The 15099-nt window shown below is 39.9% G+C and overlaps 1 protein-coding gene across 3 annotated transcripts in view; it reads left to right on the top strand.

Annotated features, from left to right (window-relative positions):
• The first annotated feature begins 8924 nt into the window (after nt 1-8924).
• VWDE (von Willebrand factor D and EGF domains) overlaps nt 8925-15099 on the top strand; it is a 37013-nt gene continuing 30838 nt past the window's right edge. For 2 of the 3 annotated variants that reach the window (XM_040086789.1, XM_040086780.1), the window contains exon 1: nt 14092-14270. In XM_040086789.1, the coding sequence (XP_039942723.1) occupies nt 14226-14270 (45 nt within the window). In that variant the 5' untranslated portion in view covers nt 14092-14225. Of the gene's footprint in view, nt 9013-14085; nt 14271-15099 lie in introns of those variants that run through there. The other variant, XM_040086773.1, reaches the window with a different exon arrangement.

A 15099-nucleotide genomic window follows, 5' to 3' on the forward strand; every position in this document is an offset into this window, starting at 1 on the left:
ACAGTAATTCTGTCACTCCTTAAAGCACTGCAGCTCCAAGCTTTTCCAGGTGATGAATTTTTCTTAACTTTAAACTGAGATATGGCAGGAAATAGGTCTGTTTTTTAGCAGCACTAGCCCTTCCACTGCTGACAGAAGAGACATAAGAGTTTATGGCTTTGCTGTAGTCACCCATCAAACCTTCAGGTATTTGTCAAAATCACATTTCCTCATCAGAAAGAGCACAAGCTGCTGACATCTTCTGAATATTTTCAAGTTTGAAGGAGTGTTGTATGACACTACATATATGATGCCTTGACATTAGTAATTGCATAACACCTCAGGTTAAGCATATTACCATTTTTATAGCAAGGGAGATAAGTTGTCCAACAGGTTGGAGCAAATCTTTGCTTAAGGAACACAAAGAAGTGAAGCTCACTCAACTCAGCTGCTTATGCGTTTTTTCGAACACAAACAACACTCTACCAAATGTAACATCAGGCATGATTTCCCTTTGTCAGGATCACAGATATAACCAAAGCAGCTCTGAAGTGAGACAGGTATGGTACAGAAAGGATGTACTTTTAATGGGAAAAAAAATTGTTATGGGCATACGGTTTGGGGAAGGATTAAGGCAAAGACAAATGTCTACACATAGGTTTTGTAGGAGACACAATTTGCAGGGAGCAGATTCACTACAGCCTTGCGCTAGCTGAAGAAATGAAGTATCTGGTTTGTTGGGTTTTTAAAGTAGTGCCAATATCTCAGTCTAGATTTTATTGATGAAGCTATTGTTTTATTCGTACTTGTCCTGTGTAGACATTGGAACAAAACTTGTATCATTAAAAAAAAAAAAAAAAAAAAAAAAAAAAAAAAAAAAAAAAAAAAAAAAGCCAGAAGATTTATTTGTCCCCCCACTGACCATCTGGCTTTCATTCTCAGATCTACTTATGATCTATTGCTAAAATGACAAAACTGAGATGATTAACAATATGAAATGTCAGAATACAGAAGTTAATTTTTTTATCCTTACTCAAAACTTTGTCTCCATAAGCCATTTAACTACCAGGTTCCATCCAGTCACATCTGGGTGCCAGAATAACATTACATCTAATACAGTTCATATCAAAATTCCCAACTACAGAGGAAGAAAGGTAGTGAAACAGAATGTTCATAATACAGTAACATTGAGAGAGTTGCCAGAAAAACATACAATTAAAAAAAAAAATTACATAGCATTTACCATACTTACACTGCCAATAAAATGAGAATTAATATTTTAAACTAATATTTTTTCTGTGTCTCTCAGTATAGCTTTCCTTTCACAACATTTCTGTTTCTTCCTATTGTTAGCTTAAGAACCTGAGGTATACATTCACGAGCCAGCTAAGGTTCCCTATTTAAATCTGGCAATGTTTAGGTAGCTGTTTACCTCGTAATTATATGCAATTATATATTTTTTTGCATTTTTACTCTTTACTGAAGATTAAGAGCTTAATAAAAATCAAACCATGTATCACTCAATACCAGTGCCTGAGAGGGACCAATACCATCCTGCTAAGAGAAAACAGAACACACAAGTGAAATCATTCTTTGTCCCATTCTCACTTTTGTCCGATCCGATGCTTTGGTTTTCCTGAGCCAGACACTATAGCTATGTTTAACACTTCCTCATGCCTAACACTTCATCAGATTAACAGCCTTCAATTCAGTGTAATTAATTTAGCACCAGGCTTTTAAATCTGGAATACTACTAAATTAATATTTTAGTGGATTTTCAGATTTTTTATTTTTTAGAAATCAAATTAGCAACACTACTCCACATGAATTTGTAAAACAGCTTTTGAACATTTTGTACACTTCTTTAAAACCTGTGCTTTGTTCCTGTATCAATAGACTTCTGTCAGATCGAGTCATGCTCTATTTTTTTAAGCATAATAAAAACCAATGGTGTTAACCTAAACATTGAGATGACCAAACTATCAAGGAAGGAAGTTAACAGGGCACCAGGCAGAGATTGTCCTTCCAGTTTCTTCAAACTAAAGATAATAAAAACCATTTTCATAATTTGCTGAGCCAAGAAAATTGTATCAGTAGTGAGATATCTTACTTCTATCCAAGAAAAAGACTTCATTTTATCTGGGGAACAGACAAGAAACATATTTTCCATTAGAGTGAGGCAGGGGGATCTGTTTTCCTCAAAATACTTGTTTAAAGCCTCAACAAAGCCCAGGGGGTGGGGGGGTGGAAATCACATCTCTCTGTGAGGACACTTCTGCTTTTTCTTACTGTATAAAGATACAGATGAAAACAGGCATGCTGGGCGAAATCCTCAGCAAAAACTAGTGGAACTTCATGCAATAAAGCTAATTGATAATCTGTGCTTCTGCCCCTTTAGAGTGCATCTGTTCTTACCATCCCATCCTATATCGAGACAGTAAATATTGTCTCTACAATGCAGGGAAATAAATATTTCTCTACAATGCAGGGAAAGGCTCACAGAAAGTCACAGCTCAGCTCAGCGTAGTAGTTAAAGCTGAGGAACCCCTCTGCCTGTGCTTACTTCCTTTTATGATCCTCAGCTGTGAACTCCCTCCTTCAGAGACCACAGAGACCATTTCATAAAACAAAGGCAAAGAATATGCTTTTTCTGGTTTGGTGAATGCATCTTTTTCTTACCAGGCCAGCCACAGGTTATTTGTTTTCATATTCAGGGTTATCAAATAGCCATAGATTGTGTGTAGGATGTGTCCCTTATCAGGGGTGCCATGTCTGTATTTGGACACAGCCAGAGGTGGCTGCTCAGTGACCTCACTGACTCACTTCCCAGGAAGCTGCTCCTACATCAAAAGTAAAAGCTAGGAGGAGAAATGAGAGGCCCAGAAAGAAGGAACACGGCTTTTAGCACTAGGCTATGGGATTTGGGAGATTTTTAATCCCCCTTCTTCTTGTAGAATTTTACTGAAACACATTTTAACACATCTAACACATTTTAACACATCTACTAAAACACATTTTAATGTCTACATGAGCAAAGCTTTTGATATTCGCAAAATCTGAGAATTTGAGATAAATATTCTATTATTTGCTTCTCATCTGCATAGGTTACTTATTTAAAAATATTTTTTCTCGTCTGCATCTTAGAAGACCACATAACTTAGTCAAGACTTTTATCCAGTAATGTTAACTTTTATTTCACAAATATTAGAAATAGTGGTGCAAACACAAATAGATGAAAGGCAGTCAGACTGGGTATGAAGTATACCATTACCTATAAGATCAATGTTTTGCACCTTACTCAAGTAGCATTTATTCTATATAGCGTAAAGAATTAATTCTATGGTGTCCTACTTTTTAAAAATTGCTACTAAGTGAGCTGTACACACACAAAGACAAACTGCATGGGAAACAGAAAGAGATTAAATAGTAGTTGAGAATTTTATCATACTCAGCAATGTAATTACATGTCAGTGCTACATTTCAGTATGCATAAAACAATTATTCCATTAATATCCCAGTAGCCAAGGGATTTCCCAGACTTCAAAATATTCTGGCACATTCTGAGTAAATACTGCTGACAGACCATGAGCTAACAATATAAAAATACTTGAGAAAAATAAAAGATTAAGTGGTTGATCCAAAGATGATTGAAGAATAGAAAGCCTAACAATGATTTTATTTGACTCTTAATAACTCCTGGAGACAGGTCTCCCATCACTTACATTAACTCTTATACTGCTTATCAAAGCCAAATTACATAAGATTTTTAAACTGAAGTCCTTTACTGCATAAGTCAAATATCGTATATACAAGAGGTCAAATATAAAAGAGAATTAGGGACTAAAGATATTAAGGATGTCATTACTTCTGAAAGTTAAACAGACTGTCAGTGCTGAGTACATTTACATGGCAGTTTAAGAAATACCATCTATAAATTTTAAAAGCATTTTGGAAAACAAATGTCACTCAAAAGCCCCTCAGTTTTCTGAAAAAGCCACCAGGAGAATAAGCATGAGTGAAGTTAACCACTTGTGATGCTGCAATATTAGTAACAGAATGACCAAAATGAATAAATGCATGTGACCATTATCTATTCTCTGTTTCTATTTATTTGGTGTCAAAGATAGGAAGGGGAATAAAATATCTCCTTCTGAAATGGAACTGGCAATGTGTCTTCCTATGTTTTAGTGAAGTTTCAGGACATTAGTTTCAGAGCTGTTAAACTATGTTTTTAAATCAAATGAACCTTAGTTAAAAGTCACACAACCTACAATTTGAAGGGAAGATTGGAATTTGACTTTAAGGGCAGAATTGATTAGACAAAAAATGTTAACAATTTATTGCTTTGGAAAAGATGAGTTTCCTTACCATTCACTTTTATGAACTGGCACAAGCAAAAAGGAATTATTTTTACACAAAGAAAGAACTGAAAACATTAAGGGGCAAATGCAAGAGGGGTTGCAGGCTATCTCTCAGGCATCTGCTCCATACATGAGGGGTGTTATCCGCTGAAGGCAACTCTTTTCAAACATTCAGCACTTGGCAATACTGCAATAACCCTTTGAAGCTCTGCAGAGAAATTTCTCCCTGCTTCCAAGTTCTGCTCACAGCTTTATTTGGAGCTATCATCCATGCTCTATCTCTGCACAGATAACAAATACAACAACATAGATTTAAAGGGATTATTCAGATTTACCTTGCCTTACACTACAGACATGTACTTAATGGAACAGCCTAAAAGATTCATTTAAGAAAGACTTCCATTTGTACTCTTAGCTACACAGTTGGGAAGAAAAGGTTTATAATTATTTAGATATAGTGGGCATATTTAGCCTAAGCTTAGTGAGATTCTTCTCTAAGTATTTACCCGTGTTTACAAAACCTGGTTAAGAACTTCTGTGTGTCAGAGCCAGCAAATCCCTAAGTATCAGAGCTGGGGATTCATTGTTCAGGACAGCATCCACCTAGCCAGCTGCCTTGAGCTCTCAGCCTCTGCTTCCCCTCTGTTGTGCCCTACCATTCACACTAATTACTTGTTATTCCAAGCAGCCCACCACAAGTACCGCCTTTCTTGTAGGTGATTCCCTTATCTACCTTTGAGTAGATCTAAACCTGAGTTGAGGGTTTGGATACAACTAGGAAAAAAAAAAAAAATCTGTGGCTTTGTCTAGAGACAACTTTTAAAATTCAAGGTGATTTTTCATTTCCAGTTTAAGCCTGAGCAGCTGCACATATCTATTGGTACATATTTTGGCAAAAACTGCAGATTGTTCTTCTCAACTTAGTTACCTAAAAGTCTTTAATCAACTTTCTATGCACTTGGCGGCTGCTCACTCTGGGCTATTTCTCCAAATGCAATGGGAGATAATGACATCTTGTTAAATAACGTATAAACATGTACTGCGTTTACATTAAGCTACTGATCTAAGGTGTACTGCTACAAACATCTCACTGGCATGTTAGCAATAGAAGTGTCAGATGACAAAGTTGCTATGTTGGCTACGTTTATGAGAAAATTCCCTTTTTTCCCTTGGACGTTTTTTCTGGGATCCCTGTTATTCACACACAGCCCATGACTGAGCTTCACAGTCATGAACTCACGCAGATAACCTTTATATCAGAACAATACAGTTGCAGATCTGTGGCAGTGTCCCTCACGCCTAGCAGGCGTTGACCACAGGCTAGGTCAGCTCTGCACTGCGGCAGCGTGGATCAGTGGGGGTTACAGGCACGGCGAGTAACCTCCTCCCGGTGGGTTCTTGGTTCCCCACACTGGCGGGTGGCCCTGATGGTGTCACAACTATGGCGGCAGAAAAAGGGTCGACTCTCTTTGAGCAGGGTAAAAGATGATTTATTAAAGGGGAGTCTGGCAAGGAGCTCCGCCTCAGACCCTTGCTGCCCAGAGAGAGCCCAGATCAAAGCTGAGCACGAACTTATAAACGGGGGAGGATCCAGGGGTGGTGACAACGGGCCAGCCAATAAGGGAACATGGGTGTAACAGGGGGTGTCAACTCTTAAACAATGAACGAATCACAAGAGGGGAGGAGGGGATTCCCCAGGCACCAGCCTATCACTTGATGCCTCTCCTGGATCTTTCCAGAAGCCAGGGAAGGGTCCCGAAGTGACAGACAGGGCAACCAGGAGGAGAGAGGGGGGATTGACAGGGAGAGGTGCAGGGGAGGAATGATTGACATAAAACGTCTGGTTATATAACTAACTCATAGTGGGGAAACCATTACAGAAAATGGGGGGCACAGTGGAATGAACCATTACAAAAAACATCTTATAAAACTTACAAAAATAACTTAATAAAACAACTCATGCACCACCACACAGATCCAAGAACTTAGCATCAGCAGATCTGCCTTCTTTATCTGGATTTTTAAACTCTATTTTCAGCATTGCCCATGTTGTGTTTCTCGTCATGCAACACGTCTTTTTTTCTTTGATTTATCACTATGCTCTCTTCCCTGTCTTATGAGACAGTCATGAGTCAGCAAAAGCATTCCTGCTCAGGCTTTGTTCAAATAATTAATTTAATTTATTCATAGACAAGTCTTCAGAATCCACCTTAAAATAAATATATATTCAAAAGATTTACCAAACAGGCTGAGATTACTAAACTCTAAGTTAGGTTTGGAATAATTTTCAAAACCAAGCTTAAATCTCTCTTACTTCATTGTTAATCATAAAATCCACTGTGGGAAATGCTGTTTTGTGCTGCAGCGTCTAAATGCTCCCTAGAATTGATATCATTGTTCCTTGTGCCATGTTTTCAGTGGAATATTAAGTAATGACTTGGACAACATAATCATGACAGTATCTTAAATTATTCATAACACTCTTGGTTTTCCTCCCAAACATCCTGCTATTTATAATATACACATACAAAATTGCAGTTTGACTTCACATTCCATTGTAAACGAAAGAAGTGTTTTCAGTAGTGCAACACAATTTTACGTAGCCTATGATTTACTTAATTGAAACGATGGAAATTACTAACAGAAACTATCTGGAATTTCACCTGTTGGAAAGCCCTGTTCTCCTATTATAATGGGACTGCCTTAGAATTACTTTCATTTTCCATAAATTCACTGTCACTGACACAACTCAGTTACCATGAGTGCCAAGTACTGCTTTTGGCAAGTTGTCAGCTCTTTTAACCACAATATGTTTTTCCCCCTGCTGTCGCCGTAAGAGGCTACAAGGCTGATAGTAGCAGAGGGAGCTGGCAGAGAAAAATCAGTCTAGAAAAGATGAAAGGTGCCTGTACTCCAGCGGCCATTACTGCCACCTCTTTCTATCCCCTGAATGATCCATGACAAAAGGTGTTAATCCTCCCGTAAATCCCACTCCATCATGACTAGCAGGGGTCAAAGAAGTAGCTCAATGTTTAAATTTTGTCAAAGCTTCTCACATCTCTCTTTCTAGGTCTTGACTTTGTAACTTGTTTAGTAAACCTCCTTCTTTCCTCTTGTTTACTTTATAAACGTGTGGTTTGGGAAAAAAAAGAGTAATAAAACACAAACTAATTTCAGACATATGCAGCATTTCAGGATAAAAGCTTGTCATACCTGCTGACAAATAACAGGGAGAGTTGATTAAAAAATTAAGAAAACTTATTGTTAAAATTTCCCCGAATCTTTAGGACAAAAGCGTCTGACTTAGCTGACAGGAATCCAAGACACCGGATTCAATCCTCAGGCTGTGCCAGTAATTCCTTTTAAAAATTCACTGTCATCATGGAGCTGAACTGTGAGCAAAAGAGGACTTAGGTTACCCCAACAATGCTGCTCTGCCTCTGCCTTGAATTCAAGCCCTGACACCTCCTCCTGCAGAGAAAGCTGCTCTGCAATGAGCCATCCAAGTCAGTACCTCATGGAAGCAGTCTTAGTCGACCATTTTAGCCTGGCAGATGTTCAGTGGATAGCAGTAAAGGTGTGTTTTAGTGTCATCAACTTTTATTTTTTAGACTTAGGCCTACATATGCTACATATATACCTACACATAGAGAATGTGAAACATCTCTGTGGACTGCTGTACTGCTTGGTGTGTATAAAGTAGTTTAACGACTGCACAAGCTCAGGCCTACAGTGGAAAATACCAGCACTGTCAAATCTTAAATGCTGAGGTTTGTCCTGCTCTTTGACATGACAATCTCCAAGGAGGCACATCTCTTAGCAAATCTTGAAGCTTGGGCTCTTGCAACTGTCAAATATTTGCTAAACTCAGTCTGCATTAATGGTACTGAAGATTACATATGGGAAAGCTTAAAGCAATATAAAACATTCTTGGGAATCTATCGAAGAACCAACTTGAAAACGGCTCTTCTTCAGAATTTTACTGTACATCAGAAAACAAATACAGTTCTGAGTTGGAGGGCAATAGGACATTGCTCACGATGACGACCTGCTTTGGGACTGCTTGGACCTCTTTGGGATATGGACAAGCATCATCACAGAGCCCCCGACAAGAACCAAGAACTGTTTCACTCGTTTTCTTTCCGAGAAGCCCCACGAGGGAGCCCCGGACAGGGCATGCCACAGCGGCCCGGGCACAAGCTCCCGGCCGTGGCAGCCGCAGAGCCACGCCGGAGCGCGGACACCCCTCGGCCACCGCGGCGGGGCCGGGCCGGGCCGGGCCGGGCCGGGCAGGGCAGGGCAGGGCCGGGCAGGGCAGGGCCGGGCGGGGCCGGGCCGGGCAGGGCAGGGCCGGGCCGGGCAGGGCCGGGCCGGGCAGGGCCGGGCAGGGCAGGGCCGGGCGGGGCCGGGCAGGGCCGGGCAGGGCCGGGCCGGGCAGGGCAGGGCAGGGGGGCGGGCCGAGGCCCCGAGGGAGGGGCTGCGCGGAGGAGCGGGCTGGGCGCACGGAGCCGCCGCGGGCGCCGGGAGCGAGCCGGGCCGGCGGCGAGCGCGGCTGGGAGCGGAGCGGCTTGGAGCGGCGGGGCCATGCCGGGGGCCATCCCCGCAGCCCCGCGCCTCTGGCTGGGCGCGGCCGTGCTGGGCTGGCTGGCGGCGGCCGGGGCCCGCCGGCGAGGTAAGGGACCCCGGGCGCAGGGAGCGGGCCGGGCACCGCCGGCGGCAGGTGGGCGAGCCCGAGGGGCGGGGGCGGGCGGCCGCGGCGGGGCAGCCACAGCGCCGGGCTGCGTGCCACGGGTGTCGCTGGAACAGGCTGCACCTTATACCTGCCAAAGTAGGAACTGTCCTACAGCGCACTTGCGCGGAAAACCTGCCCAGGGGAACTTCGAGGGGCGCTGGGTCTCCCACCCTCTCTTCCTGGCGCTCTTCGCCTGCGTGTTGGAGCGCAGGCAGCGCCTTGGCTCATCCTTACATGGGACCTCTGCTAAACCCGTGTCTGTATAGTTTCAAACTTCGGATAGAAAATCTACATCAAGTGTAGATACAATAACAATGAGAACTACTAGAAAATGTTTTATAAACATGTATTTTACACTTTTGTAAAGGTTATGCGATTATTCACTACCTTTGCAAAGCGCCTCGTAGGTTGTGAACAGAAGTGGTGGAAAAGTGTTTTAACACCCAGTCTAACGAGGTTATTTGTAAAGATGTATTAATTTGTGCGTGTTGATTCTATTTTCTTCATTCGTCCGTGCATAGGAGTCACCATGTTCAAGACTGTCGTTGCTACAACATTTTTGCTCATGTTCTTTTATAGGTCTCATCAAAGAAAATTGTATTTTTTAGGTCGTTACAATAATTTTTATATTATCCTTTAAAAGTATTACTCTAAGAAGTTGCTCCAGGATAACTTCTTCCAAAAAAGTGAACTTTTTTTCCTATTTTATTATTTTGGAAGAGTTTAGATCCACAAATACTTTTGTTAAATTCAGTCATAGTTCTAATTTCTGCCTTGGGATGTTGGTATGCTGCAACCTTTGCAGTCAGTAGATGCAAGAAGAAGCACATTCACGCTTTTTTTTTTTTTTTTTTTTCCCCAGTGGGTACTTACTGAAGTCACTGTAAGTTTATCAGTGGTCATTTGTCAGACCCCAGCCTGTGGGCAGCAGGACATATACACTCATAAGCTATTTGTACCTGAGGAACTGGATTGCCAGTGCTGCCACTCTCCCCTTGCCTGTCTGTAGTCTGCTGTGACTCCTTTTCCCTTCTCTACTCTAGTTTGTACCTGGTAGTCCTCAGTTTCTTACTGTTCCATTGGGTTGGAAACATTCTGGGCAGGTGGAAAATCATTGACCCCTCTTTGCACATGGATAGAATAGAGATGTGGACAGGAAGTTGAAAAGCTCTTCCTTTGTGGAACTCATTTGCCACTCGAGTGCCTCAGAGATAGTCATCAGGAGCCACTTGATATCTCTGTGGCAAATAAGCTCCTGTGTTGACTTCAGCAACCTCTTTGACTTTTGGTTAATGTGTTCAGAGGACCTCTTACATGGCTCAGTTTACAGCAGCTGTGGTAGAAACCTCAACGTGTTTGCAGAGATTTCATCTGTATCTCTCCCAAAAGGCTCATTCTCTAGCACAAGGCTATCCATGTGCTTAAGATGTTGTGGTTTAGGGTCACATTTCTCAGTATCCATCAGGACCAAGGAAGTCTGGGATGGATCCAAGCAAAGCTCACTGCAGTAATCCTGAAGACAGTCAGGAAAAAGCAAATATGGAATCAAATTCTTCCTGGTGTGCAGAGACAGAAGTTGAAGTACAGTAGAGAGCCATGTGCAGTAGATAGAGGGTGTTTGTGGAAAGAGGCACAGAATATAAGTAAACACAAATGCTAGGGAAATAGCTGCATATTTTCTCAGGATGGACTGCTCTTTTTCAGCAGACACTGTGATGTATCTGGACCTCCAAACAGAATGGGAGAGTTACAACTTTCTAGGAACAAGTCTCTCCTGATAACCTATTGGTAACCTTTTGCATGTTTCTCCTCAAGCTGAAGTGTGAACACGGGTGCACAATCTACAAAGGACACTGGATATCATGGTTTTATTTCTCAAGTATTCATTTGTGTATTTTATAATTGGAATTTCACTATTCTATTGCAGATATTTTAAAAGAAGGTTATTCAATCACTAATGCACTTAAATCCATAAAAATTATTAAAAAGAGTATTCTCATATGTATGAAAAGGTTTTCGTCAAGAACAATCATGAGTAAATGCTAAATTTTGTTAATACTTACATGAGTTTTCTGGTTTGTGTCAGAACATACTAGGATATTTTATGATTGTGGATGAAGTCAAGTCACCAGTAGTGCAGAAATCTTCCCCTAATTTAATGTTCCTCACATCCTGGGCAGAGCTGGTGGGTAAGCCTGCCCTGTAGGTAACCTTCCTTAGCACTTCAAAGCTATCAGAACCTGTTTTCAGTTCCTTGTAATTTTGCCAGATTTGAATCATTGGGAAGCCTCCAAGAGAGATTGAGAAACACTGTTTACAAGGGTGTGTAGTGACAGGGCAAGTGGTGATGATTTCAAACTGGAAGAGAGTAGGTTTAAATTAGATACTAGCAAAATATTCTTTACTGTGAGGGTGGTGAGGCACTGGAATGGGTTGCCCAGAGAAGCTGTGGCTGCCCCATCCATATAAATATTCAAGGTCAGCTTGAGCAGAGCTCAGAGCAACCTGGTCTAGTGACGGGTGTCCCTGCTTGTGTCATGGAAGCTGATATATTTGATCTTTAAAGTCCCTCCCAGCCTAAACTGCTCTATGATTCTATAAAATTGCTGGGTGTAAGACACAGGCAAAGCTTTTCTGGAGCATTTCGGTGAAGTCAGTATTCATCATTCCGAGAAGAATGTAGCCTACTCCCTCTTAAATGTTTCTGATTGGAGCAGATCTGTTCTGCAGGGGTAACGTTTTTGCAGAGAACATGACATTAATTTTTTGTGTGTCTGTCCATAAATATGATAATTAATTTGTTTCTGCTGTTGGTGAAGTTAGCACTTCAGTTACACTCAGGTGCGTAAAAAAGTTGGTTTTATTTGTGTTATTGTTGATGACAGTTATTTTCTGTTGTTTTGCGGAATTAAAAAAAAAAAAAAAATCAACCAGTGTTAAACAACATAAGACTTCCAAACAATAACTGTGGAAATATTAGCATACTTCTAGAAAGGAGAAAAGGATTCATAAAGAGCTGGATGGCCTTTTAAAGTAATATGCATAATAAGAAGAAACTTCTAATTTGATCTTTAGTAGGATTTATAACCCTATTACAAGTGACTACAGTCAGCTGTTTTAAAGATCTATCAAATGATGATCTAATTAAACTGTGGAGGAAAAGAAAATAAAGACTTGTCTCATGTCTAGCCTGATTTATTAGTGGAGAAGGTAACAGATATTAATTGTTTCAGGAGTGATTCAGTTACAGGAAAGAAAAATAACGAGAGTGCTGTATGAAAGGGAGAATTCCAGTGAAAAATAGAGGACAGGAAGAAACTTTCATCATGGTTCGTAAACTGCTTGTGCTGTAGTTTGCTTGAAAAACATTTCAATAACACACATGACTGACCTGTGATTCTTCAAGGGCCTTCCTTTAAATTCCAGTGAAGGGTAGGTTCCCTGTAAGGTCAAATTGTATGGACATGAATAGCCTACAGGCTACTACAAGAAACTCAGAAACACAGTGGTGGCACAGTCAATTACACTGACTTCCAGCTGCCCTTAGAGGATAGAAGATAAAGCCATTGTTACCTGCCTGGGTAGCCTAAAGCCGTACCAGATTAAATCTTCAGTCTTTGAAAGACTGTAGGATTCTCACACTGTGCTGAAAGAGATAAAGTTTATTCTTTCCCTAGGACATCTTCTCTGTTTAAAGGTGGGGAATTACCTGATTTTGAAACTGTTTTATATTTGTGGTTATCTAGAATGACATGAAAAATGTGGAAGAAAGTTTATTATCTTATGTTAATAAACCAAAATGTTTCTAATCAATGAGACAACTTTACCATGCAAAATATGTGACAAATACAGACAAACCTGGAGATCAGAGCATTCATATTCAAAGTGTAACATTAGACAGCTTTGCTTACAGCTGCATCTTTAAATTTAATAGTAGCATAATAAAAGCAAAAATTTAGATTCATTGTATCATTCAGTATAACCCAAAATTCTATTTACAGCATCAGTTGGTATCCACTTTTAAAAGCAAGGTAAATAGATAGGTGTACTTTTAATGCCACTTATGTATAAATGTTTTCTTATTTTATTTTTTCCATTCTTTCACTTCCCAAGCACATTTCTGAACAAGAATGACTATTCAGGATGTTGCATGTAAATATGCCATTAACCAGAACTTTTGTTAGACAGAAGTCGACTCATCTACCAGATCACACTCAGAAATTCTGGCATTCTGCTTTGTTTCTAAATGAGTTTGCATTACAAAAAAATCCCCCAAAAAACTGTGGTAGATTTCTTCAGATTCTGATCCTTCATTTTATCTATCAGAAAATTTGAGAGATTTTTTGAGGCCACAAGGTCACTTAGATGTCAAAAAATATGTTTGGCAGTTGTATTTTCTTTACGATAATTTAGTATGTTATTCATGCAAATTGACTTAAAATGTGTAATCAAGTATCCACCCATTTTTATACACACTTTTGTGATGTTTTGCATGTATACATGCAAACTGCATGCAACTATCCAACTATCATGCATTTGAGGGAATTAATAATTTCATGCAGAGGAGTTCTGTAAAGTGGTAATCTATTCTGAAAAGACCTTGGGATAAACTTTACTCCTCCTGAGGTAAATTTTTTATATTCTCATGTATCTGACACCCCATTTGTATTTAGGTTTCATAAATACCAGTGGAATTAGAAAATCAAAATCCAGGTAGAATGTATAAACGTATTCCTTCCCACTGGTTTTGCATCCAGGGTAAATGCCTGTGTGGCTATTAATGCATTTATTGTTGACTAAAAGAAGGAAAGTTATGACATAATGAATTCTATTAAATTTCAGAGTGCTAACATGCAAAGCTGTTGTTACTAAGACTTCAATATATTCTTTAATAAAATTAGTTTTGCATGATATTGCAATGTATCCTTATTTTCCTTTAAAAATGCTTAATACCTTTTCTAAAATACTTGTTAGACATTCCATCTTGATACTCAAAATCCTCTCACTCCACAGTTCTTGAATGCTCTCCTGGTGGACATCAGATCCTGCAGAGCCCTTACCGAAGCGTGGATTTTGAATCATCCCTCCTCCAGCAGTCAGCTATTCAGGATTTAATCTGTGACCATTCCTTAACACCAGGATGGTATCGCTTCATGATTTTTGATAAGCCTGCTGAGATGCCAACCAAGTGCGTGGAGGTATTGTTACAAATAACTTCATTCTGAGAAATAGATATTTTGTTGAGGAATTTTGCAGTAAGATAGGTATAAAAAACCAATATGATTATGGGGACTGATGTGAAACAATACAAAGTTCCTATCTCCTTTAAATACTTGACTATATTAGAATGTGTGAACTGGAAAATTAAGTCTTAAGCATTGAAAATTTTACACTGAATGGGCAATAGCAGGGGATGATAGATTAAATCCCTTTTAGAGCACTCAAAAACTGTAATTTCCACTCAGTGCTGAAGAAATTTTCTCAGTGGCAGCATAGCAAGGCTATCACGTTGTTGAAGTGGAACTGTGTGATGGTCAGCGTGTTGGGAAGGCCATCTGAGAGTGGTATAAAGGCTTGCAGCCACATGAACCCAGTAATTGTGGAGCTTTTAATGTCATCATGTCACAGAAAAGAGATTAGTCCTAAAGTGACTTAACTAACAGAGCTCATTGATTATTTGCTTTGTCGTCTGCAAGCCTCTAAAGACTCACGAATTACTTGAAATATTTTATACTTCAGATATAATTCTTCAGTCTAATATACTTCAGTCTAATTCTTTACTTCTAAGCTTATTTGTAGCTTTATTTTGGAGCTCTGTTATATTCTAAGGAGATACATCTTTTTAGTTTCCCCTCTTCAAAGCATTTCCTTCCTTAAAAAACCTAAACATGTCATTAGAATATTGTAGCCTTGATTTTTCTAATGAATTGAAATTTCCTTGTCCCAGTCTCTTAAAAAATAAGCTAAAATCCCATCAATTAAGTGTTTTTAAATTAATACAAAGCAGTTCAAACAGACTAATGCATC

This window comes from Hirundo rustica, chromosome 1 (assembly GCF_015227805.2).
Source record: "Hirundo rustica isolate bHirRus1 chromosome 1, bHirRus1.pri.v3, whole genome shotgun sequence".
In the NCBI taxonomy this organism is placed as follows: Eukaryota; Metazoa; Chordata; class Aves; order Passeriformes; family Hirundinidae; genus Hirundo; species Hirundo rustica.